At 39.8% G+C, this 27,072-nt stretch overlaps 3 protein-coding genes across 3 annotated transcripts; 1 reads left to right on the forward strand and 2 right to left on the reverse strand.

The window, feature by feature from the left end:
* Positions 1 to 601: 601 nt before the first annotated feature.
* On the forward strand, positions 602 to 1,274 carry LOC131723379 (histone H3). Its single transcript, XM_059017078.1, has one exon. It carries the CDS (start codon positions 652 to 654, stop codon positions 1,060 to 1,062), a length of 411 nt encoding a protein of 136 aa, XP_058873061.1. The 5' UTR covers positions 602 to 651; the 3' UTR covers positions 1,063 to 1,274.
* Positions 1,275 to 5,485: 4,211 nt separating this feature from the next.
* LOC117401706 (histone H2AX-like) lies at positions 5,486 to 13,503 on the reverse strand. Its single transcript, XM_034002506.3, has 3 exons — positions 13,091 to 13,503; positions 10,081 to 10,088; positions 5,486 to 5,948 (listed from the first exon to the last, which is right to left on the reverse strand). Exons 1-3 carry the CDS (start codon positions 13,471 to 13,473, stop codon positions 5,551 to 5,553), a joined length of 789 nt encoding a protein of 262 aa, XP_033858397.2. The 5' UTR covers positions 13,474 to 13,503; the 3' UTR covers positions 5,486 to 5,550.
* On the reverse strand, positions 11,876 to 12,474 carry LOC131723391 (histone H3). Its single transcript, XM_059017129.1, has one exon. It carries the CDS (start codon positions 12,340 to 12,342, stop codon positions 11,932 to 11,934), a length of 411 nt encoding a protein of 136 aa, XP_058873112.1. The 5' UTR covers positions 12,343 to 12,474; the 3' UTR covers positions 11,876 to 11,931.
* Positions 13,504 to 27,072: the final 13,569 nt, after the last annotated feature.

Consider the following 27,072-nt stretch of genomic DNA (forward strand, 5'->3'; position numbering starts at 1 on the left):
GTATTGCAATTTGAAACAAAAATTGATCAGAAAGATTTGGCGTTTTCAGATTAGCGGTAGTTTTAGATGTAATTGATTAATGTAATCATTCACAAGGAGTTAACTGCCGAATTAAGCCTGCGTTATGTACAACTAAAGCGCAATGTTTGCTCCGCGTCTCCCTGAAAGTCGCTACACAGATTAAGCTATTCTGTGAATCTAAATTTGAATTGTTTAAAATAGACCGTATGTTTCACCCAGTAACGGCGATCTGTTGTGCCGTGAGTTTTGTTCACAGTGAAATTGTAGAGCCATCAGTTTAATTAAATTACATCCCAAACAATAACATGTTAAATTAATAATTCTCACATCGATATTTAAAAAGAAAAAAAAATGCAAGCCCTTTTAACGAGCAAAAAGGACGGAAATAGTTGAGTTTTTATTCCTGATGAACAGCAGTGAAAGACGTTAAAACAAAGAAAGAAGCGCCAACTTCAAATGATCCAATCACGATAGAGTATTTAGAAAATGACCAATGAAAAACGACTTTGTGCCTCGTGAGTTTGATCCAATTAGGGCAATCCAGCAGCTGCTATAAAGCCTGAAGCACCGGCTTTCCGTCATTTAAACAGACCTTTAGTCCGCACAGTCACTGACTGAAAGCAGGTAAAGATGGCACGAACCAAGCAAACCGCTCGTAAGTCTACCGGAGGAAAGGCGCCCAGGAAGCAGCTCGCTACCAAGGCTGCCCGAAAGAGCGCCCCTGCTACCGGCGGCGTGAAGAAACCTCACCGTTACAGGCCCGGGACTGTGGCTCTCCGGGAGATCCGCCGCTATCAGAAATCCACCGAGCTGCTGATCCGCAAGCTGCCCTTCCAGCGGCTGGTCCGCGAAATCGCTCAGGATTTCAAGACCGACCTGCGCTTCCAGAGCTCCGCTGTCATGGCGCTGCAGGAGGCTAGCGAGGCTTACCTGGTCGGGCTCTTTGAGGACACCAACCTGTGTGCCATTCACGCCAAGAGAGTCACCATCATGCCCAAAGACATCCAGCTGGCCCGCCGCATCCGAGGGGAACGCGCATAAACTGGAACTCGGTTCACGAAACTACTTTAAACAACAAAGGCTCTTTTAAGAGCCAATCACCTTACTTAAAATATCTGATTCCATCAACAAAACTAGTTGTTGACCGTTAAGGTGTTATCAAAGCAAAACTCTTTAAATTCTATATTTTCTATGTAGTATTATACACACAATGTTATTTAAAAAGGAAAGCTACCTTTATGATTTTGTATGTACACAAATGTCAGTAACTGATAAATTATATATATATATATATATATATATATAAAAAATCAGGATGTTTTGGATGAAGTACCTCAGTTGAATGGAAAACAATGTATTTGTAAAAACAATTCAAATACTCACAATAACTAAAATAAATAAAAGAAAAGGCGCCATATTCGTATCCTGTAATCCTAAACTGCGCCAAAAAAAAAAAATCAGTCCACCTCTTAACGCCCCCTTCCCCGTAAACCGCGTTGATTGGTTCACATACATTTTACGTTGACCGCGTTGATTGGTTCATGATTTTCCGGTTTTAATTTGCATACACCCTCTATAAATTCAGCGGTCTGGGGCTGGTTTCTCATTCGTCTTTGAAACTATCGGAGAAAGAAAATGCCAGAACCGAAAGCTGCACCCGCGCCGAAGAAAGGCTCCAAGAAGGCTGTTGCGAAGACCCAGCCTAAGGGAGGAAAGAAGCGCAGAAAGACCAGGAAGGAGAGCTACGCGATCTACGTGTACAAAGTGCTGAAGCAGGTCCACCCCGACACCGGCATCTCTTCCAAAGCGATGGGTATCATGAACTCGTTCGTCAACGACATTTTCGAGCGCATCGCCGGCGAGTCGTCCCGCCTGGCTCACTACAACAAGCGCTCCACCATCACTTCCCGGGAGATCCAGACAGCCGTGCGGCTCCTGCTGCCCGGAGAGCTGGCCAAGCACGCCGTGTCTGAGGGCACCAAGGCCGTCACCAAGTACACCAGCTCCAAGTAAACCGAGACCGTCCCCGCTCCGTCCTTACAACAACACAAAGGCTCTTCTAAGAGCCACCCAAAATATCAAACAAAGAGTTTGACTTCTGTTCGCCGCAGTTGAAATGTATGCAGAGGTACGTCTTTATTTCAGCTTGCAAATCACTTTGTTTTTTTATATATAAATATGTTAAAAACACTTTAATGACGATATAGATTTTTTTCTGCATGTTGGATCATCGCACACAGAGGCTGCAGTCCCAGCATTAGCTCCAGCCCTGATAGAATGAAGAGTGAAAAACTGTCTGTCTGCACATGACATCACAATCTCATCTTCTAAATAACATTGTTTGGAAAATAAAATAAACAGCCTGATGGTCATTGCACCATGATTAGAATACAGATGCAGTGGTCAGTGTGATGCAGATAACAAGACTTGTTACATAGCTGTGTTTTTTTTTTTTAGTGCTCTATTATAGATGATCAAATGCATTAAAATCATTTGCACCTAAGATGTGTTCAACGTGTTCTAAACAGTAATCTAGCTCTAAAAAAATATCAATTCATATCCTCGATATTACCAGTAATAATATAGATAGCACATGACAATATAAGAGAAAAAAGACATTTTTCTTGTTTGTTGTGATTATTATGATGATGTAATTGTTTTCCTTCCCTCGCAAACCAACCCTTTGCGCAGCATAACCTTATTCCTTGCGCGCCGATTTGACACACATTTGTCTGAAATGATGCATCACAGATCAGCACTAATGCACAGTGAAGTGAGAATGATTGCACTCTCGAGTCTTCACATTCATAAGTTAATAGTTATGAATTAAAAAGGTCATGGAGAACATGTTTTGTTAAATTAGAAATGATATGTACGATAAAGGTTACAATAATCACACCACTCTATTTCAAATACAAATTTGAGCAGCTGCTTGATGAGATTCTGGGATCAATAAGCTACTAACAAAAAGAGCAAGATGGGCTGAATGGCCTCCTCTCGTTTGTAATGTTCTCATGTACCGCCGGGTACCTCGTCAACTCCACATCCAGCCGTGTCGCTGACGGCATGCCGGAGTCAGAGGTGGTCATGGTGAGGACTTTTAAAATACTGTAATACCAAACGGACTTTGTTTTTTTAGAGCATCCTTCGTGTGCTAGCATCAGAGGGCGCTTTACAGAAATATACAGCAAGCTAAAAGAGCCACGATTTGCTTGCTAGGGAAAGGCCAAATCAAATAGAGATGTTATGAGCTTAGAATGAAATGTTGACAGATTTCAAGTTAGGAAACCTGTTTGCAATAAAACTTTCTGGATTGATAACTTCATTGGGTAGAACTGCCTTTCTCAATTTTGCTTATGAGTAGGAATAAATAAAATAAATGTAGCCCAATTTAATAAACTGTTATGAACATAATTTACAGATTTTATTTAACATGTAATCAAAGAAGCTTCAAAATGATATCGCAAGAAGTCTATCGGAAGCCATAATTGTAGTACAGTACAGTGCAAGTGTTTATTGGAGCAGGAATCCAGGATGACTATTTATTTGGCAGACTCCTTTATCCAAGGTGACTTGCAGGTGTTACAGGGCAGTGCGGGGTTATAATGCAAGCTTCATATTTAGATAGTGTAGTTTACAGTAAGTGCAAATAATAATGATACTAAAATACAATATGAACTAGGATGCAACAAGTTAGGAATACTGCAAGTTATATCTACAGTGACCTAGTAGTGCAATAATACATTAGCGGAGGATCCAGTAACGTGGTGCTGAGGTCAGACGAGTCCAGTGCATAGTAGGAGGGGTGGATCAAGAGATCTACAAGTGCAGTCTAAACAGGGGGGTCTTGGGGATATATAAGATGCCCAGTCCCTGCTGATTAGAAGCATCCCCACAGCATGATGCTGCCACCACCATACTTCACTGTAGGGATGGTGTCTCTTGAGGCATGGGCAGTGTTAGGTTTGCGCCACACATAGCGCTTTGAGTTTTGGCCAAAACACTCCTATCTTGGTCTCATCTGACCACAAAACCTCCAGACGTGCTTTCAGATGGTACTTTTTGAGTAACGGCTTCTTTCTTGCCACCCTCCCATACAGGCCAGTGTTATGCAGAGCTCTTGATATTGTTGACTGGTGCACCATTCCTCCACTCCCAGCCACTGAACTCTGTAGCTCCTTCAAAGTGATTGTTACCTGGGTGGTGTGATGCAGCTTCCACTTCCTGATTATTGATCCAACTGTGCTCACTGGGATATCCAAACACCTGGATATTATTTTGTACCCTTTCCCTAATCTATGCATTTGTATTACTTTATCTCTAACTTCTGTAGAATGCTCTTTGGTCTTCATTTTCCTTCAGATTCACAGCCTGACCAATGATCCGTGGGGTTTTTATCCAGAAAATGTGACAGCAACTTTAATGGTTCACAGGTGGAGGCCAATGGTAAGGTAATTGTGTCCTCGTTAGGGCAATTTCTTTCATCGGTGTAAACTGGGACCTTCCACAGCACAGGGGTTGAATACTTATGCGAGCAAGATATTTCAGTTTTTTATTTTTTTTTAAAATATTTCCCAACATAAAACCAATGTCACCTTACAATAATTGATTTTGAGTTTCAGTGTTTAAAAATCAAATATCAAACAGTCCCGGGCCTGTAACGGTGAGGTTTCTTCACGCCGCCGGTAGCAGGGGCGCTCTTTCGGGCAGCCTTGGTAGCGAGCTGCTTCCTGGGCGCCTTTCCTCCAGTAGACTTACGAGCGGTTTGCTTGGTTCTTGCCATCTTTATCTGCTTTCAGTCAGTGACTGTGCGGATTAAAGGTTTGTTTAAATGACGGAAAGCCGGTGCTTCAGGCTTTATAGCAGCTGCTGGATTGCCCTGATTGGATCAAACTCACGAGACACAAAGTCGTTTTTCATTGGCCATTTTCTAAATACTCTATCGTGATTGGATCATTTGAAGTTGGCGCTTCTTTCTTTGTTTTAACGTCTTTCACTGCTGTTCATCAGGAATGAAAACTCAACTATTTCCGTCCTTTTTGCTCGTTAAAAGGGCTTGCATTTTTTTTCTTTTTAAATATCGATGTGAGAATTATTAATTTAACATGTTATTGTTTGGGATGTAATTTAATTAAACTGATGGCTCTACAATTTCACTGTGAACAAAACTCACGGCACAACAGATCGCCGTTACTGGGTGAAACATACGGTCTATTTTAAACAATTCAAATTTAGATTCACATTGCGCTTTAGTTGTACATAACGCAGGCTTAATTCGGCAGCTAACTCCTTGTGAATGATTACATTAAATCAATTACATCCAATACTACCGCTAATCTGAAAACGCCACATCTTTCTGATCAATTTGTTTCAAATTGCAATACTAAACATGTGTACAGGTTGATAAATGCATTACTGACACGTTCAGCGGCGTGAGAACAAGGACTTTAGCTTTCTATTGAAGTGGTGGGTGGCTCTTTAAAGAGCCTTTGGGTTTGTAAAGTCTAAACGCGGGTCAGTCGGGCTGGTTTACTTGCTCTTAGCGGGCTTCTCGGTTTTCTTGGGCAGCAGCACGGCCTGGATGTTGGGCAGCACTCCGCCCTGAGCGATGGTGACGCCTCCCATCAGCTTGTTGAGCTCCTCGTCGTTGCGGACAGCGAGCTGCAGGTGACGCGGGATGATTCTGGTTTTCTTGTTGTCCCGGGCGGCGTTCCCGGCGAGCTCCAGGATTTCAGCAGTCAGGTACTCGAGCACGGCGGCCAGATAGACCGGGGCTCCAGCGCCGACACGCTGAGCGTAGTTTCCCTTCCGCAGCAGCCTGTGGACACGGCCGACTGGGAACTGCAGTCCTGCCCTGGAAGAGCGAGTCTTAGCCTTTGCTCTCGCCTTTCCGCTAGTCTTTCCTCTACCAGACATTGTAACGTGTTCTTGATAATACAACAGTACTAATAAAACATGCAAAGCGACCGGTATTTATTTATACACTCCATATCGTTCTGATTGGTTCAAAGGTAATGTAGTTGCCTAGCCTATCACAACCCATTAGGCGCACGATTGGTCTACAATTAAAAAAAAAAATGTGTGCCGTTGATTAAGTTGTTTGTCCAAAGCAACGATCACGTGGCTGTTTTATTATCTGTAATGCTAATCTAAAAGACGAAAGCATTCTCAAATAGTATTTTATTTTCCCCACTTGAAGAATATATTTATATTTATATTAGTGGACAATGCAGGAACTCGGTATGTTTATAAAACAATTGCTTTTTTTACTACTGGGAATTATCGTTTGCTTTTTTTCAGAAAGATGTGTCGGCTCTGAGGAGCCTTTGAGTTCATTGTAATAGGGGGTAATACTTAGTCGTAGCATTGTGCAAAAACAAACCCAAACACTCCCTAAATTTAAAAAACGAGTCGGCAATGAAGTGGTTAAAATGACAATCTCAAACAGACGAGTCTGCGCACTGAGGGGGTGTCTGGTGAAACGGCGCGCAATGCTGGGACGAGCTTTTCAAATAGGTCCGCTTTATGCGTCTATACATCATAGCTTGTTTAAAAAAAAAAAAAAAAAAAAATCATCATTATTTCATTTAGATAAACAGTGAATTATTTTTTGAAGATGTCTGGTCGTGGAAAGGGAGGTAAAGGACTCGGTAAAGGAGGCGCTAAGCGTCATCGCAAAGTGCTCCGTGATAACATCCAGGGCATCACCAAGCCCGCTATCCGCCGCCTGGCTCGCCGCGGAGGAGTGAAGCGAATCTCCGGGCTGATCTATGAAGAGATATGAAATGATATCCAGTCGTGATTGATATTCGTGTTTTTTGCGCAGTGAACTGTGTGAGGATTAGTATGTATAACAGGTAATACCTGGAGGTTTATTACATTCGATTTCAAATGCAGATTAAACGGGTTCTTCTGTTTGCTCATGTTATCAGCATCAGTGGGAGACCAGGCTTATTTGGAATTTCTTATCTAATGCTGCCGACTAGTGGTTTTATGCGGTATTTTACTTTTGAAACGTTTCAAACTCCTATTTTAAACCACGTGCAAAAGTCAAAAGGAAAATTAACTAAGTTTGATACACAACCCTAATGAATGGTCGTGTGTTGGATTGGGCTTGTCAGATGTCTGTTTCCTTACAGTTTTAACATTCTGTAGCGATCTTGAGAACTTGTGTACACCAACATTTCCAACACATGTGTATTTATGAATGCAGTGATCTGGTATTTCAGATGGAAAATCTAAAGATGGTAGGGTACTGTACACTAACGCACACATTAAAATAGAAAATTCTGCATAATATTTGCTCGTTAAGCTTTAATGCGTCATTTTAAAAACAATACAGTGCGCTTTCAGTTCAGGGCAGTGATCTTCGTATGTAGTCGCCACTAGAGGGTGCAAAAGAACTCGCACACTAACACAATTCTACTCAGTTTCTCATCCTTGACCTTTATTTTAATTTTTTTTTAAAAGTGGAAAATAAAAACATTGTAAAGTAATTTACAAAAATATAGTAAAACAAAATACAGCTGCAACTTATGTGACTTACACTTAACCCCTAAATTTAACCCCTAAACCTTACCTCTACCCCACCCTTACCCCTAACCTCTAAACATAACCCCTACCTCTAAGCTTAACTGTTGCATAGCAAAGTAATTATTAATATTATTTTAACACCAACTCTTATTTCAACAGTTTCTTTTGCACACTCTACCGGTCTCTAGTTTTCACCTATATTTAATTAATACATTAATAATTTCTGTAGTTTTCACTTTAATTGTCTTTAAATTACCTATTAAAGCTAAGGAGCAAAACGGTCAGAATTTTCTATTTTTAGAGTGTGTGACTTAAATCTACCGTAACCATGACCCCTGACCAATTCTCTCATATTACTGAATTACAAATGGCACATTGAAATTTTGTTCTGTTTGATATTTGATTTTTAAACACTGAAACTCAAAATCAATTATTGTAAGGTGACATTGGTTTTATGTTGGGAAATATTTTTAAGAAAAATAAAAAACTGAAATATCTTGCTCGCATAAGTATTCAACCCCTGTGCTGTGGAAGCTCCCAGTTTACACCGATGAAAGAAATTGCCCTAACGAGGACACAATCCTCGTTAGGGCACAAAGGAGCGACAGAGTTCAGTGGCTGGGAGTGGAGGAAAGGTGCACCAGTCAACAATATCAAGAGCTCTGCATAACACTGGCCTGTATGGGAGGGTGGCAAGAAAGAAGCCGTTACTCAAAAAGTACCATCTGAAAGCACGTCTGGAGTTTGCCAGAAAGCATGAGAGTGACCCAGCTGCGAGTGGGAAAAGGTTTTGTGGTCAGATGAGACCAAGATAGGAGTGTTTTGGCCAAAACTCAAAGCGCTATGTGTGGCGCAAACCTAACACTGCCCATGCCTCAAGAGACACCATCCCTACAGTGAAGTATGGTGGTGGCAGCATCATGCTGTGGGGATGCATCTAATCAGCAGGGACTGGGCATCTGATATATCCCCAAGACCCCCCTGTTTAGACTGCACTTGTAGATCTCTTGATCCACCCCTCCTACTATGCACTGGACTCGTCTGACCTCAGCACCGCGTTACTGGATCCTCCGCTAATGTATTATTGCACTACTAGGTCACTGTAGATATAACTTGCAGTAATCCTAACTTGTTGCATCCTAGTTCATATTGTATTTTAGTATCATTATTATTTACACTTACTGTAAACTACACTATCTAAATATGAAGCTTGCATTATAACCCCGCACTGCCCTGTAACACCTGCAAGTCACCTTGGATAAAGGAGTCTGCCAAATAAATAGCCATCCTGGATTCCTGCTCCAATAAACACTTGCACTGTACTGTACTACAATTATGGCTTCCGATAGACTTCTTGCGATATCATTTTGAAGCTTCTTTGATTACATGTTAAATAAAATCTGTAAATTATGTTCATAACAGTTTATTAAATTGGGCTACATTTATTTTATTTATTCCTACTCATAAGCAAAATTGAGAAAGGCAGTTCTACCAAATAAAGTTATCAATCCAGAAAGTTTTATTGCAAACAGGTTTCCTAACTTGAAATCTGTCAACATTTCATTCTAAGCTCATAACATATCTATTTGATTTGGCCTTTCCCTAGCAAGCAAATTGTGGCTCTTTTAGCTTGCTGTATATTTTTGTAAAGCGCCCTCTGATGCTTGCACATGAAGAACGCTCTATAAAAACGAAGCCTGTTTGGTATTACAGTATTTTAAAAGTCCTCACCATGACCACCTCTGACTCCGGCATGCCGTCAGTGACGCAGCTGGATGTGGAGTTGACGAGGTACCCGGCGGTACATGAGAACATTACAAACGAGAGGAGGCCATTCAGCCCATCTTGCTCATTTGGTTGTTAGTAGCTTATTGATCCCAGAATCTCATCAAGCAGCTGCTCAAATTTGGATTTGAAATAGAGTGGTGTGATTATTGTAACCTTTATCGTACATATCATTTCTCATTTAACAAAACATGTTCTCCATGACCTTTTTAATTCACAATATTAACTTATGAATGTGAAGACTCGAGAGTGCAATCATTCTCACTTCACTGTGCATTAGTGCTAATCTGTGATGCATCATTTCAGACAAATGTGTGTCAAATTGGAGCGTAAGGAATCAGGTTATGCTGCGCAAAGGGTTGGTTTGCGAGGGAAGGAAAACAATGACATCATCATAATAATCACAACAAACAAGAAAAATGTCTTTTTTCCCTTATATTGTCATGTGCCATCTGTAATATTACTGGTAATACCGAGGATATGAATTGATATTTTTTGGAGCTAGATTACTGTTTAGAACACGTTAGGTGCAAATGATTTTAATGCATTTGATCATCTATAATAGAGCACTAAAAAAAAAAACACAGCTATGCAACAAGTCTTGTTATCTGCATCACACTGACCACTGCATCTGTATTCTAATCATGGTGCAATGACCATCAGGCTGTTTATTTTATTTTCCTAACAATGTCATTTAGAAGATGAGATTGTGATGTCATGTACAGACAGACAGTTTTTCACTCTTCATTCTATCAGGGCTGGAGCTAATGCTGGGACTGCAGCCTCTGTGTGCGATGATCCAACATGCAGAAACAGTAGCTCTGAAGCATTGCAACATACAGCTCACATGCTGTGCCATTAATGCCATAGTTGAATAATAAGCATCTTATATTTCTGAAAAACAAACATGTGAATAAATGTTATCAATGTTTCCCATAGGATTCCCCATTAACCCTACACAGTGTTAATGAGTTGCTTTAAATCACTTTAAGTGTAGCTAATGTTATGTGCAATAAATGCATAGAATATAGAGAATAATGCATGGGGTAGTGTGTGACAAATGATCCGGTATTACTTGTTGTAATCCTTACTTCATTACGCAAAAGACGAATCCAATATGAATATCAAATCACGACTGGATATCGTTTCATAATGGTAAAAATACAATTGATAAATTATATAATTAAGACACTATGTTGTTTGCGGTCATATCCACCCCTAAATTAAACTGAACTTAGTTTAAAACGCATTAAGAAAAAAAAAGACGCCAAAAGTAAACAAAGACCAAGAGGGTTAAAAGAAAAAGTCACCAAATTCAAACTTTCACAGCTTCGAAAAGTCGTTAATACTATAAACGTAAAATACAAATATTCAAATTTACCTAAAAATAAAATTAAAGCATGATGCTTATTTCCTATTCTTAAAGTTAAAAAAAATCTATATCGTCATTAAAGTGTTTTTAACATATTTATATATAAAAAAAAAACTAAGTGATTTGCAAGCTGAAATAAAGACGTACCTCTGCACACATTTCAACTGCGGCAAACAGGAATGAAACTCTTTGTTTGATATTTTGGGTGGCTCTTAGAAGAGCCTTTGTGTTGTTGTAAGGACGGAGCGGGGACGGTCTCGGTTTACTTGGAGCTGGTGTACTTGGTGACGGCCTTGGTGCCCTCAGACACGGCGTGCTTGGCCAGCTCTCCGGGCAGCAGGAGGCGCACGGCTGTCTGGATCTCCCGGGAAGTGATGGTGGAGCGCTTGTTGTAGTGAGCCAGGCGGCACGACTCGCCGGCGATGCGCTCGAAAATGTCGTTGACGAACGAGTTCATGATGCCCATCGCCTTGGAAGAGATGCCGGTGTCGGGGTGCACCTGCTTCAGCACTTTGTACACGTAGATCGCGTAACTCTCCTTCCTGGTCTTTCTGCGCTTCTTTCCTCCCTTAGGCTGGGTCTTGGCAACAGCCTTCTTGGAGCCTTTCTTCGGCGCGGGTGCAGCTTTCGGTTCTGGCATTTTCTTTCTCTGATAGTTTCAAAGACGAATGAGCAGCCAGCCCCAGACCCCTGAATTTATAGAGCGTGTATGCAAATTAAAACCGGATAATCATTTACACAGAAAAATGTATAATGTGAACCAATCAACGCGGTTAACGGGGGAGTGGTTTACAAGGCGGTGACTTCACTTGAGCTGGACTGATTTTTTTTTTTTTTGGCGCAGTTTAGGATTACAGGATACGAATATGGCGCCTTTTCTTTTGTTTATTTTAGTTATTGTGAGTATTTGAATTGTTTTTACAAATACATTGTTTTCCATTCAACTGAGGTACTTCATCCAAAACATCCTGATTTTATATATTATATATATATATATAATTTATCAGTTACTGACATTTGTGTACATACAAAATCATAAAGGTAGCTTTCCTTTTTAAATAACATTGTGTGTATAATACTACATAGAAAATATGTTGCTTTGATAACACCTTAACGGTCAACAACTAGTTTTGTTGATGGAATCAGATCTTTTAAGTAAGGTGATTGGCTCTTAAAAGAGCCTTTGTTGTTTAAAGTAGTTTCTTGAACCGGGTTCCAGTTTATGCGCGTTCACCTCGGATGCGGCGGGCCAGCTGGATGTCTTTGGGCATGATGGTGACTCTCTTGGCGTGAATGGCACACAGGTTGGTGTCCTCAAAGAGCCCGACCAGGTAAGCCTCGCTAGCCTCTTGCAGCGCCATGACAGCGGAGCTCTGGAAGCGCAGGTCGGTCTTGAAATCCTGAGCGATTTCGCGGACCAGCCGCTGAAAGGGCAGCTTGCGGATCAGCAGCTCGGTGGATTTCTGATAGCGGCGGATCTCCCGGAGAGCCACAGTCCCGGGCCTGTAACGGTGAGGTTTCTTCACGCCGCCGGTAGCAGGGGCGCTCTTTCGGGCAGCCTTGGTAGCGAGCTGCTTCCTGGGCGCCTTTCCTCCAGTAGACTTACGAGCGGTTTGCTTGGTTCTTGCCATCTTTATCTGCTTTCAGTCAGTGACTGTGCGGATTAAAGGTTTGTTTAAATGACGGAAAGCCGGTGCTTCAGGCTTTATAGCAGCTGCTGGATTGCCCTGATTGGATCAAACTCACGAGACACAAAGTCGTTTTTCATTGGCCATTTTCTAAATACTCTATCGTGATTGGATCATTTGAAGTTGGCGCTTCTTTCTGTTTTAACGTCTTTCACTGCTGTTCATCAGGAATGAAAACTCAACTATTTCCGTCCTTTTTGCTCGTTAAAAGGGCTTGCATTTTTTTTCTTTTTAAATATCGATGTGAGAATTATTAATTTAACATGTTATTGTTTGGGATGTAATTTAATTAAACTGATGGCTCTACAATTTCACTGTGAACAAAACTCACGGCACAACAGATCGCCGTTACTGGGTGAAACATACGGTCTATTTTAAACAATTCAAATTTAGATTCACATTGCGCTTTAGTTGTACATAACGCAGGCTTAATTCGGCAGTTAACTCCTTGTGAATGATTACATTAAATCAATTACATCCAATACTACCGCTAATCTGAAAACGCCACATCTTTCTGATCAATTTGTTTCAAATTGCAATACTAAACATGTGTACAGGTTGATAAATGCATTACCGACACGTTCAGCGGCGTGAGAACAAGGACTTCAGCTTTCTATTGAAGTGGTGGGTGGCTCTTAAAAGAGCCTTTGGGTTTGTGAAGTCTAAACGCGGGTCAGTCGGGCTGGTTTACTTGCTCTTAGCGGGCTTCTCGGTTTTCTTGGGCAGCAGCACGGCCTGGATGTTGGGCAGCACTCCGCCCTGAGCGATGGTGACGCCTCCCATCAGCTTGTTGAGCTCCTCGTCGTTGCGGACAGCGAGCTGCAGGTGACGCGGGATGATTCTGGTTTTCTTGTTGTCCCGGGCGGCGTTCCCGGCGAGCTCCAGGATTTCAGCAGTCAGGTACTCGAGCACAGCGGCCAGATAGACCGGGGCTCCAGCGCCGACACGCTGAGCGTAGTTTCCCTTCCGCAGCAGCCTGTGGACACGTCCGACTGGGAACTGCAGTCCTGCCCTAGAAGAGCGAGTCTTAGCCTTGGCTCTCGCCTTTCCGCTAGTCTTTCCTCTACCAGACATTGTAATGTGTTCTTGATAATACAACAGTATTAATAAAACATGCAAAGCGACCGGTATTTATTTATACACTCCATATCGTTCTGATTGGTTCAAAGGTAATGTAGTTGCGTAGCCTATCACAACCCATTAGGCGCACGATTGGTCTACAATTAAAAAAAAAAATGTGTGCCGTTGATTAAGTTGTTTGTCCAAAGCAACGATCACGTGGCTGTTTTATTATCTGTAATGCTAATCTAAAAGACGAAAGCATTCTCAAATAGTATTTTATTTTCCCCACTTGAAGAATATATTTATATTTATATTAGTGGACAATGCAGGAACTCGGTATGTTTATAAAACAATTGCTTTTTTTACTACTGGGAATTATCGTTTGCTTTTTTTCAGAAAGATGTGTCGGCTCTGAGGAGCCTTTGAGTTCATTGTAATAGGGGGTAATACTTAGTCGTAGCATTGTGTAAAAACAAACCCAAACACTCCCTAAATTTAAAAAACGAGTCGGCAATAAAGTGGTTAAAATGACAATCTCAAACAGACGAGTCTGCGCACTGAGGGCGTGTCTGGTGAAACGGCGCGCAATGCTGGGACGGGCTTTTCAAACAGGTCCGCTTTATGCGTCTATCCATCATTGCTTATTTAAAAAAAAAATCATTCTTTTATTTAGTTAAACAGTAAATTATTTTTTGAAGATGTCTGGTCGTGGAAAGGGAGGTAAAGGACTCGGTAAAGGAGGCGCTAAGCGTCATCGCAAAGTGCTCCGTGATAACATCCAGGGCATCACCAAGCCCGCTATCCGCCGCCTGGCTCGCCGCGGAGGAGTGAAGCGAATCTCCGGGCTGATCTATGAAGAGACCCGCGGGGTGCTGAAGGTGTTCCTGGAGAATGTGATCCGGGATGCCGTCACCTACACTGAGCACGCCAAGAGAAAGACCGTCACCGCTATGGATGTGGTGTACGCTCTGAAGCGCCAGGGTCGCACTCTGTACGGATTCGGAGGGTAGAGAATTGGACACAAGGACACGAACACAAAGGCACTTTTAAGAGCCGCCCACCTTTACATTTAAGGAGCTTTGAATTATAAAATAATCTACCTATAGGAAACCAATAATGTATGTTAAACAGAGACTGAATGTTTTAGTTGGTTTAACAGTACTGCACTAAAACGATCAAACTCGGTTAAACTAATCCTAGTTAGAGTAAAAAAAAAAAAACGTTCTAGATATAGTCGATTTCTAGCCATTCTCTTTCTAAAACACATACTAGTCGAGTGTATAAACCCCTTATATATCCAGCAATACATCCATATTACCAGGTATTAAGACTAAATTAGTGTGTGTATTATTATTATTATTTATTTCTTAGCAGATGCCCTTATCCAGGGCGACTTACAATCGTAAGCAAATACATTTCAAGTGTTACAATACAAGTAATACAATAAGAGCAATATATATATATATATATACACACACACACACTAAGTTTTGCTTTGGTAACACCTTACGGTCAAATATTATATAAAGTCATTGAAAAATGAAAACTACCTTTTTGATTATGCAACTGTTAGTATTAACAAGAACTAAAATAAACAAAAGAAAAAGGCGCCACCTTCGTACCCTGTAATCCTAAACTGCGCCAAAAAAAAAAATAATCTGCCGAGTCACCGCCTTCTAAACCACGCCCCCTGTAACGCCCCATCCCCCGTTAACCGCGTTGATTGGTTCACATTAGAAATCTTTCAATCTTATTGATTTTCCGGTTTTAATTTGCATACACGCTCTATAAATTCAGGGGTCTGGGGCTGGGTTCTCATTCGTCTTTGAAACTATCAGAGAAAGAAAATGCCAGAACCGAAAGCTGCACCCGCGCCGAAGAAAGGCTCCAAGAAGGCTGTTGCCAAGACCCAGCCTAAGGGAGGAAAGAAGCGCAGAAAGACCAGGAAGGAGAGCTACGCGATCTACGTGTACAAAGTGCTGAAGCAGGTGCACCCCGACACCGGCATCTCTTCCAAGGCGATGGGCATCATGAACTCGTTCGTCAACGACATTTTCGAGCGTATCGCCGGCGAGTCGTCCCGCCTGGCTCACTACAACAAGCGCTCCACTATCACTTCCCGGGAGATCCAGACAGCCGTGCGCCTCCTGCTGCCCGGAGAGCTGGCCAAGCACGCCGTGTCTGAGGGCACCAAGGCCGTCACCAAGTACACCAGCTCCAAGTAAACCGAGACCGTCCCCGCTCCGTCCTTACAACAACACAAAGGCTCTTCTAAGAGCCACCCAAAATATCAAACAAAGAGTTTGACTTCTGTTGGCCGCTGTTTAATTTTAATGTATACAAAGGCACGTCTTTATTTGACTGTTCAATTTGAGCAACACGGTTTTTTCTCCAGTACTGTTAGACCTCGTCAGTGTCCGAGGGAGTTTTACAATGACGGAAGCAATTTGATTTCAAAGTAACGTTTATTATGAATAAAATAGCGTCATACTTTAACATACATTTGGTTAATTGAACTTTTATTTACTTCATTGCTAGTTTTTGAAGCTCTGAAATACGTCTGAGTTTGTCTTAATCTTTGTATATTTTTGGCGGGTTTTTTTATGTTAAATTAAGTTCTGTCTCACTGCGAGGTGGACAAACAACAAATAAATTCTGTAATTAATCAATTGTATTTGTCATTATGAAATGATATCCAGTCGTGATTGATATTCGTGTTTTTTGCGCAGTGAACTGTGTGAGGATTAGTATGTATAACAGGTAATACCTGGAGTTTTAATAGCATTTGATTTCAAATGCAGACTAAACGGGTTCTTCTGTTTGCTCATGTTATCAGCATCACTGGGAGACCAGGCTTGTAGCAATTCCCATGCTACATAATGTGGGTGTAAGTCTCACCCACCTGTCCCTTTAATTAGGGTCAGTAGCCTGGCCAGGTCAAAACTTCATTTCCCATAGTTCCTTGCAACCACCCTCTGTTCATCCTCTCTTCCCATTGGCTCATTCAGATTTCCTCCCCTCCAATCTCAGAGCTCCTTAGTAGCCAGCACTTGTATTAAAGCTGGCTAATCAGGCCTGAGGGAGGCTCCCTTTCTCAGAGGAATCCATTAAACTACAGCATTTTCTCTACTTAAATTTCAGTGAATCCATTAACATCCTTAGATAATTCCAGTGCATCCGTTTATTTTCTTTTGTCACTGCGCTTTGTCTAAACTGCTCTTTTTGTTTTCACTGTTACTTGTTTAAGTTTAGCTGTTTTTCTAGGTCTGTTTAGTGTTTGTTGTTTTATGTGTGACAGCCTCCATTTTTTCCTGATCCTCCTGATTTTTTCCAAACAACTGTTCACCATTCAACTCAACACTACTGGACAGTCTCAACAATTTCAACGTACTCAATGTTTTCAACCTTCTACAATCACCATCATTTTGGGACACTTTGCTGGACTGCCTTATTTGTGGGTGAGATCATTTCTTTTTCGTTTGGATTGTTTCTACTTTAATTTGATACTTTGTTTCCTGTATTTTTTTGTTATTTTGTTACTTTGTATGGATTTCAATTACCCTGCTATTACTGGACTTGTTGGGCCTACCTGTCATTCTCCCACCATCTTTTGTCTATCTGTGTGTGTTGTGTTTGTGAGTGTGGGTTTATTGGAGACCCTCCGGACACCATTCATTTTCTACTTTGTGAATCTGTTTAGCCTTCTGTTTGTCCCTACATCTGTACCATCTTATTTCTTACCTGTTACCTGCAATTATTTGAATTACTTTCTTATCATTATTAATTTCATTCATTTGTTCATTTTTTCATTTGTTGACATTATTGTTCACAATAATAAACCGATTGTTCGTGAAATTGACACCTCTGACGTCCCTGCTTTTGCTGTCTGTCACTCTTGCTGACTTATTTAGCTATAGGAATAGGGCCAGTAGTATCTCCTTAGGGAGGACAGTGCAACTGCTTCTCAGTTGTGCAGAGTGATCGTTACAGGCTTATTTGGAATTTCTTATCTAATGCTGCCGACTAGTGGTTTTATGCGGTATTTTACTTTTGAAATGTTTCAAACTCCTATTTTAAACCACATGCAAAAGTCAAAAGGAAAATTAACTAAGTTTGATACACAACCCTAATGAATGGTCGTGTGTTGGATTGGGCTTGTCAGATGTCTATTTCCTTACAGTTTTAACATTCTGTAGCGATGCTGAGAACTTGTGTACACCAACATTTCCAACACATGTGTATTTAGGAATGCAGTGATCTGGTATTTCAGATGGAAAATCTAAAGATGGTAGGGTACTGTACACTAACGCACACATTAAAATAGAAAATTCTGCATAATTTTTGCTCGTTAAGCTTTAATGGGTCATTTTAAAAACAATACAGTGAGCTTTCAGTTCAGGTCAGTGATCTTCGTATGTAGTCGCCACTAGAGGGTGCAAAAGAACTCGCACACTAACAAAATTCTACTCAATTTATCATCCTTGACCTTTATTTTAATTTTTTTAAAATGTGGAAAATAAAAACATTCTGAAGTAATTTACAAAAATATAGTAAAACAAAATACAGCTGCAACTTCAGTCCACGACACATCATATGTGACCTACACTTAACCCCTAAATTTAACCCCTAAACCTATCCTCTACCCCACCCTTACCCCTAACCTCTAAACATAACCCCTACCCCTATGCTTAACTGCTGCATAGCAAAGTAATTATTACTATTATTTTAACACCAAATCTTATTTCAACAGTTTCTTTAGCACACTCTAGCAGCCTCTAGATTTCACCTATATTTAATGAATACATTAATAATTTCTGTATTTTCTTCACTTTAATTTCCTTAAATTGACCCATTAAAGCTTAAGGAGCAAAACGTTGTCAGAATCTTCTATTTTTAGAGTGTGTGACTTAAGTCTACCGTAACCAGATGGTATTGCTTAGTTTAATCACTGACAAGAGAACAAAATAAATCGATGAAAAATACCCTTGAGGTAGGTTGTGAACTGTGCATTATATGTACAATAGGACATTGATTTAACATCTCATCCACAAGATGGAGCACAAGTAAGTTGAGTGACTTGCTCAGGGTCACACAGTGAGCCAGTCAGTGGCAGCAATGGTATGTGTATATATATATATATATATATATATATATATGACCCCTGACCAATTCTCTCATATTACTGAATTACAAATGGTACATTGAAATTTTGTTCTGTTTGATATTTGATTTTTAAACACTGAAACTCAAAATAAATTATTGTTAGGTGACATTGGTTTTATGTTGGGGAATATTTTTAAGAAAAATAAAAAACTGAAATATCTTGCTCACATAAGTATTCAACCCCTGTGCTGTGGAAGCTCCCAGTTTACACCGATGAAAGAAATTGCCCTAACGAGGACACAATTACCTTACCATTGGCCTCCACCTGTGAACCATTAAAGTTGCTGTCACATTTTCTGGATAAAAACCCCACTGTTGAAGGATCATTGGTCAGGCTGTGAATCTGAAGGAAAATGAAGACCAAAGAGCATTCTACAGAAGTTAGAGATAAAGTAATACAAACGCATAGATTAGGGAAAGGGTACAAAATAATATCCAGGTGTTTGGATATCCCAGTGAGCACAGTTGGATCAATAATCAGGAAGTGGAAGCTGCATCACACCACCCAGGTAACAATCACTTTGAAGGAGCGACAGAGTTCAGTGGCTGGGAGTGGAGGAATGGTGCACCAGTCAACAATATCAAGAGCTCTGCATAACACTGGCCTGTATGGGAGGGTGGCAAGAAAGAAGCCGTTACTCAAAAAGTACCATCTGAAAGCACGTCTGGAGTTTGCCAGAAAGCATGAGAGTGACCCAGCTGCGAGTGGGAAAAGGTTTTGTGGTCAGATGAGACCAAGATAGGAGTGTTTTGGCCAAAACTCAAAGCTCTATGTGTGGCGCAAACCTAACACTGCCCATGCCTCAAGAGACACCATCCCTACAGTGAAGTATGGTGGTGGCAGCATAATGCTGTGGGGATACTTCTAATCAGCAGGGACTGGGCATCTGATATATCCCCAAGACCCCCCTGTTTAGACTGCACTTGTAGATCTCTTGATCCACCCCTCCTACTATGCACTGGACTCGTCTGACTTCAGCACCACGTTACTGGATCCTCCGCTAATGTATTATTGCACTACTAGGTCACTGTAGATATAACTTGCTGTAATCCTAACTTGTTGCATCCTAGTTCATATTGTATTTTAGTATCATTATTATTTGCACTTACTGTAAACTACACTATCTAAATATGAAGCTTGCATTATACCCCTGCACTGCCCTGTAACACCTGCAAGTCACCTTGGATAAAGGAGTCTGCCAAATAAATAGTCATCCTGGATTCCTGCTCCAATAAACACTTGCACTGTACTGTACTACAATTATGGCTTCCGATAGACTTCTTGCGATATCATTTTTTAACAATCTTGTAACAATTGTAAGTCGCTCTGGATAAGGGCGTCTGCTAAGAAATAAATAATAATAATAATTTTGAAGCTTCTTTGATTACATGTTAAATAAAATCTGTAAATTATGTTCATAACAGTTTATTAAATTGGGCTACATTTATTTTATTTATACCTACTCATAAGCATAATGGAGAAAGGCAGTTCTACCCAATAAAGTTATCAATCCAGAAAGTTTTATTGCAAACAGGTTTCCTAACTTGAAATCTGTCAACATTTCATTCTAAGCTCATAACATATCTATTTGATTTGGCCTTTCCCTAGCAAGCAAATCGTGGCTCTTTTAGCTTGCTGTATATTTCTGTAAAGCGCCCTCTGATGCTTGCACATGAAGAACGCTCTATAAAAACGAAGCCTGTTTGGTATTACAGTATTTTAAAAGTCCTCACCATGACCACCTCTAACTCCGGCATGCCGTCAGCGACGCAGCCGGATGTGGAGTTGACGAGGTACCCGGCGGTACATGAGAACATTACAAACGAGAGGAGGCCATTCAGCCCATCTTGCTCTTTTTGTTGTTAGTAGCTTATTGATCCCAGAATCTCATCAAGCAGCTGCTCAAATTTGGATTTGAAATAGAGTGGTGTGATTATTGTAACCTTTATCGTACATATACTTTCTAATTTAACAAAACATGTTCTCCATGACCTTTTTAATTCACAATAATATTAATTTATGAATGTGGAGACTCGAGAGTGCAATCATTCTCAGTTCACTGTGCATTAGTGCTAATCTGTGATGCATCATTTCAGACAAATGTGTGTCAAATCGGCGCGCAAGGAATCAGGTTATGCTGCGCAAAGGGTTGGTTTGCGAGGGAAGGAAAACAATGACATCATCATAATAATCACAACAAACAAGAAAAATGTCTTTTTTCCCTTATATTGTCATGTGCCATCTGTAATATTACTGGTAATACCGAGGATACGAATTGATATTTTTTGGAGCTAGATTACTGTTTAGAACACGTTGAACACGTTAGGTGCAAATGATTTTAATGCATTTGATCATCTAAATAGAGCACTAAAAAAAAAAAACCACACAGCTATGCAACAAGTCTTGTTCTCTGCATCACACTGACCACTGCATCTGTATTCTAATCATGGTGCAATGACCAGCAGGCTGTTTATTTTATTTTCCAAACAATGTCATTTAGAAGATGAGATTGTGATGTCATGTGCAGACAGACAGTTTTTCACTCTTCATTCTATCAGGGCTGGAGCTAATGCTGGGACTGCAGCCTCTGTGTGCGATGATGCAACATGCAGAAATAGTAGCTCTGAAGCATTGCAACATACAGCTCGCATGCTGTGCCATTAATGCCATAGTTGAATAATAAGCATCTTATATTTCTGAAAAACAAACATGTGAATAAATGTTATCAATGTTTCCCATATGATTCCCCATTAACCCTACACGGTGTTAATGAGTTGCTTTAAATCACTTTAAGTGTAGCTAATGTTATGTGCTATAAATGCATATAATATAGAGAATAATGCATGGGGTAGTGTGTGACAAATGATCCGGTATTACTTGTTGTAATCCTCACTTCATTACGCAAAAGATGAATCCAACATGAATATCAATCACGACTGGATATCGTTTCATAATGGTAAAAATACAATTGATAAATTATATAATTAAGACACTATTTATTTGTTGTTTGCGGTCATATCCACCCCTAAATAAAGCTGAACTTAGTTTAAAACGCATTAGGAAAAAAAAGCCGCCAAAAGTAAACAAAGACCAAGAGGGTTAAAAGAAAGTCACCAAATTCAAACTTTCAGAGCTTCGAAAACTCGTTAATACTATAAACATAAACTACAAATATTCAAATTAACCTAAAAATAAAATTAAAGCATGATGCTTATTTCCTATTCTTAAAAAGGTTAAATAAAAAAAAAATCTATATCGTCATTAAAGTGTTTTTAACATATTTATATATTTTTAAAAAAAAGTGATTTGCAAGCTGAAATAAAGACGTACCTCTGCATACATTTCAACAGCGACCAACAGAAGTCAAACTCTTTGTTTGATATTTTGGGTGGCTCTTAGAAGAGCCTTTGTGTTGTGCGCCTCCTGCTGCCCGGAGAGCTGGCCAAGCACGCCGTGTCTGAGGGCACCAAGGCCGTCACCAAGTACACCAGCTCCAAGTAAACCGAGACCGTCCTCGCTCCGTCCTTACAACAACACAAAGGCTCTTCTAAGAGCCACCCAAAATATCAAACAAAGAGTTTGACTTCTGTTGGCCGCTGTTTAATCTTAATCTATACAAAGGTACGTCTTTATTTGACTGTTGTACAATGACTTAAGCAATTTGATTTCAAAGTAACGTTTATTGTGAATAAAATAGCGTCATACTTTAACATACATTTGGTTAATTGAACTTTTATTTATTTCATTAAGAGTTTTTGAAGCTCTGAAATACGTCTGAGTTTGTCTTAATCTTTGTATATTTTTGGCGGGTTTTTTTTATGTTAAATTAAATTCTGTCTCACTGCGAGGTGGACAAACAACAAATAAATTCTATAATTCTTCAATTGTATTTGCCATTATGAAATGATATCCAGTCGTGATTGATATTCGTGTTTTGCGCAGTGAACTGTGTGAGGATTAGTATGTATAACAGGTAATACCTGGAGGTTTATTACATTCGATTTCAAATGCAGATTAAACGGGTTCTTCTGTTTCCTCATATTATCAGCATCAGTGGGAGACCAGGCTTATTTGGAATTTCTTATCTAATGCTGCCTACTAGTGGTTTTATGCGGTATTTTACTTTTGAAATGTTTCAAACTCCTATTTTAAACCACATGCAAAAGTCAAAAGGAAAATTAACTAAGTTTGATACACAACCCTAATGAATGGTCGTGTGTTGGATTGGGCTTGTCAGATGTCTATTTCCTTACAGTTTTAACATTCTGTAGCGATGCTGAGAACTTGTGTACACCAACATTTCCAACACATGTGTATTTAGGAATGCAGTGATCTGGTATTTCAGATGGAAAATCTAAAGATGGTAGGGTACTGTACACTAACGCACACATTAAAATAGAAAATTCTGCATAATTTTTGCTCGTTAAGCTTTAATGGGTCATTTTAAAAACAATACAGTGAGCTTTCAGTTCAGGTCAGTGATCTTCGTATGTAGTCGCCACTAGAGGGTGCAAAAGAACTCGCACACTAACAAAATTCTACTCAATTTATCATCCTTGACCTTTATTTTAATTTTTTTAAAATGTGGAAAATAAAAACATTCTGAAGTAATTTACAAAAATATAGTAAAACAAAATACAGCTGCAACTTCAGTCCAACGACACATCATATGTGACCTACACTTAACCCCTAAATTTAACCCCTAAACCTATCCTCTACCCCACCCTTACCCCTAACCTCTAAACATAACCCCTACCCCTATGCTTAACTGCTGCATAGCAAAGTAATTATTACTATTATTTTAACACCAAATCTTATTTCAACAGTTTCTTTTGCACACTCTAGCAGCCTCTAGATTTCACCTATATTTAATGAATACATTAATAATTTCTGTATTTTCTTCACTTTAATTTCCTTAAATTGACCCATTAAAGCTTAAGGAGCAAAACGTTGTCAGAATCTTCTATTTTTAGAGTGTGTGACTTAAGTCTACCGTAACCAGATGGTATTGCTTAGTTTAATCACTGACAAGAGAACAAAATAAATCGATGAAAAATACCCTTGAGGTAGGTTGTGAACTGTGCATTATATGTACAATAAGACATTGATTTAACATCTCATCCACAAGATGGAGCACAAGTAAGTTGAGTGACTTGCTCAGGGTCACACAGTGAGCCAGTCAGTGGCAGCAATGGTATGTGTATATATATATATATATATATATATATATATATATATATATATGACCCCTGACCAATTCTCTCATATTACTGAATTACAAATGGTACATTGAAATTTTGTTCTGTTTGATATTTGATTTTTAAACACTGAAACTCAAAATAAATTATTGTTAGGTGACATTGGTTTTATGTTGGGGAATATTTTTAAGAAAAATAAAAAACTGAAATATCTTGCTCGCATTAGTATTCAACCCCTGTGCTGTGGAAGCTCCCAGTTTACACCGATGAAAGAAATTGCCCTAACGAGGACACAATTACCTTACCATTGGCCTCCACCTGTGAACCATTAAAGTTGCTGTCACATTTTCTGGAAAAAAACCCCACTGTTGAAGAATCATTGGTCAGGCTGTGAATCTGAAGGAAAATGAAGACCAAAGAGCATTCTACAGAAGTTAGAGATAAAGTTACAAATGCATAGATTAGGGAAAGGGTACAAAATAATATCCAGGTGTTTGGATATCCCAGTGAGCACAGTTGGATCAATAATCAGGAAGTGGAAGCTGCATCACACCACCCAGGTACTGCCAAGAAAAGGCCGTCCCTCAAATCTCAGCGCTCAAACAAGAAGGAAACTTGTGAGAGAAGCCACAGAGAGGCCAACAATCACTTTGAAGGAGCGACAGAGTTCAGTGGCTGGGAGTGGAGGAATGGTGCACCAGTCAACAATATCAAGAGCTCTGCATAACACTGGCCTGTATGGGAGGGTGGCAAGAAAGAAGCCGTTACTCAAAAAGTACCATCTGAAAGCACGTCTGGAGTTTGCCAGAAAGCATGAGAGTGACCCAGCTGCGAGTGGGAAAAGGTTTTGTGGTCAGATGAGACCAAGATAGGAGTGTTTTGGCCAACACTCAAAGCTCTATGTGTGGCGCAAACCTAACACTGCCCATGCCTCAAGAGACACCATCCCTACAGTGAAGTATGGTGGTGGCAGCATAATGCTGTGGGGATACTTCTAATCAGCAGGGACTGGGCATCTGATATATCCCACAGACCCCCCTGTTTAGACTGCACTTGTAGATCTCTTGATCCACCCCTCCTACTATGCACTGGACTCGTCTGACCTCAGCACCGCGTTACTGGATCCTCCGCTAATGTATTATTGCACTACTAGGTCACTGTAGATATAACTTGCTGTAATCCTAACTTGTTGCATCCTAGTTCATATTGTATTTTAGTATCATTATTATTTGCACTTACTGTAAACTACACTATCTAAATATGAAGCTTGCATTATAACCCTGCACTGCCCTGTAACACCTGCAAGTCACCTTGGATAAAGGAGTCTGCCAAATAAATAGTCATCCTGGATTCCTGCTCCAATAAACACTTGCACTGTACTCTACTACTATGATGGCTTTCGATAGACTTCTTGCAATATCATTTTGAAGCTTCTTTGATTACATGTTAAATAAAATCTGTAAATTATGTTCATAACAGTTTATTAAATTGAGCTACATTTATTTTATTTATTCCTACTCATAAGCATAATGGAGAAAGGCAGTTCTACCCAATAAAGTTATCAATCCAGAAAGTTTTATTCCAAACAGGTTTCCTAACTTGAAATCTGTCAACATTTCATTCTAAGCTCATAACATCTCTATTTGATTTGGCCTTTCCCTAGCAAGCAAATCGTGGCTCTTTTAGCTTGCTGAATATTTCTGTAAGCGCCCTCTGATGCTTGCACACGAAGAACGCTCTATAAAAACAAAGCCCGTTTGGTATTACAGTATTTTAAAAGTCCTCACCATGACCACCTCTGACTCCGGCATGCCGTCAGCGACGCGGCTGGAGGGAAGGAAAACAATGACATCATCATAATAATCACAACAAACAAGAAAAATGTCTTTTTTCTCTTATATTGTCATGTGCCATCTATAATATTACTGGTAATACCGAGGATATTTTTTGGAGCTAGATTACTGTTTAGAACACGTTGAACACATGTTAGGTGCAAATGATTTTAATGCATTTGATCATCTAAATAGAGCACTAAAAAAAAAACACACAGCTATGCAACAAGTCTTGTTCTCTGCATCACACTGACCACTGCATCTGTATTCTAATCATGGTGCAATGACCAGCAGGCTGTTTATTTTATTTTCCTAACAATGTTATTTAGAAGATGAGATTGTGATGTCATGTGCAGACAGACAGTTTTTCACTCTTCATTCTATCAGGGCTGGAGATAATGCTGGGACTGCAGCCTGTGTGAGATGATGCAACATGCAGAAATAGTAGCTCTGAAGCATTGCAACATACAGCTCACATGCTGTGCCATTAATGCCATAGTTGAATAATAAGCATCTTATATTTCTGAAAAACAAACATGTGAACAAATGTTATCAATGTTTCCCATGATTCCCCATTAACCCTACAGTGTTAATGGGTTGCTTTAAATCACTTTACTATTTACTATTATTTTAACACCAACTCTTATTTCAACAGTTTCTTTTGCACACTCTACCGGTCTCTAGTTTTCACCTATATTTAATGAATACATTAATTTCTGTAGTTTTCACTTTAATTGTCTTAAAATTACCTATTAAAGCTTTTAGCTATTAGAGTGTGTGACTTAAGTCTACCGTAACCAGATGGTAGTGCTTGGTTTAATCACTGACAAGAGAACAAAATAAATCAATGAAAATTACCCTTGAGGTAGGTTGTGAACTGTGCATTATATGTACAATAGGACATTGATTTAACATCTCATCCACAAGATGGAGCACAAGTAAGTTGAGTGACTTGCTCAGGGTCACACAGTGAGCCAGTCAGTGGCAGCAATGGGATTTGAACCCGTGACATTCTGGTATATATATATATATATATATATATAGTGCCTTGCAAAAGTATTCAGACCCCTGACCAATTCTCTCATATTACTGAATTACAAATGGTACATTGAAATTTTGTTCTGTTTGATATTTGATTTTTAAACACTGAAACTCAAAATCAATTATTGTAAGGTGACATTGGTTTTATGTTGGGAAATATTTTTAAGAAAAATAAAAAACTGAAATATCTTGCTCGCATAAGTATTCAACCCCTGTGCTGTGGAAGCTCCCAGTTTACACCGATGAAACAAATTGCCCTAACGAGGACACAATTACCTTACCATTGGCCTCCACCTGTGAACCATTAAAGTTGCTGTCACATTTTCTGGATAAAAACCCCACTGTTGAAGAATCATTGGTCAGGCTGTGAATCTGA

This window comes from Acipenser ruthenus, chromosome 55 (assembly GCF_902713425.1).
Source record: "Acipenser ruthenus chromosome 55, fAciRut3.2 maternal haplotype, whole genome shotgun sequence".
Classification (NCBI taxonomy): domain Eukaryota; kingdom Metazoa; phylum Chordata; class Actinopteri; order Acipenseriformes; family Acipenseridae; genus Acipenser; species Acipenser ruthenus.

Bases quoted from the DNA above. Each gene is read 5' to 3' on its own strand.
- LOC131723379 (XM_059017078.1), top strand. From the start codon at position 652: ATGGCACGAACCAAGCAAACCGCTCGTAAGTCTACCGGAGGAAAGGCG.
- LOC131723391 (XM_059017129.1), bottom strand. From the start codon at position 12,342: ATGGCAAGAACCAAGCAAACCGCTCGTAAGTCTACTGGAGGAAAGGCG.
- LOC117401706 (XM_034002506.3), bottom strand. From the start codon at position 13,473: ATGTCTGGTAGAGGAAAGACTAGCGGAAAGGCGAGAGCCAAGGCTAAG.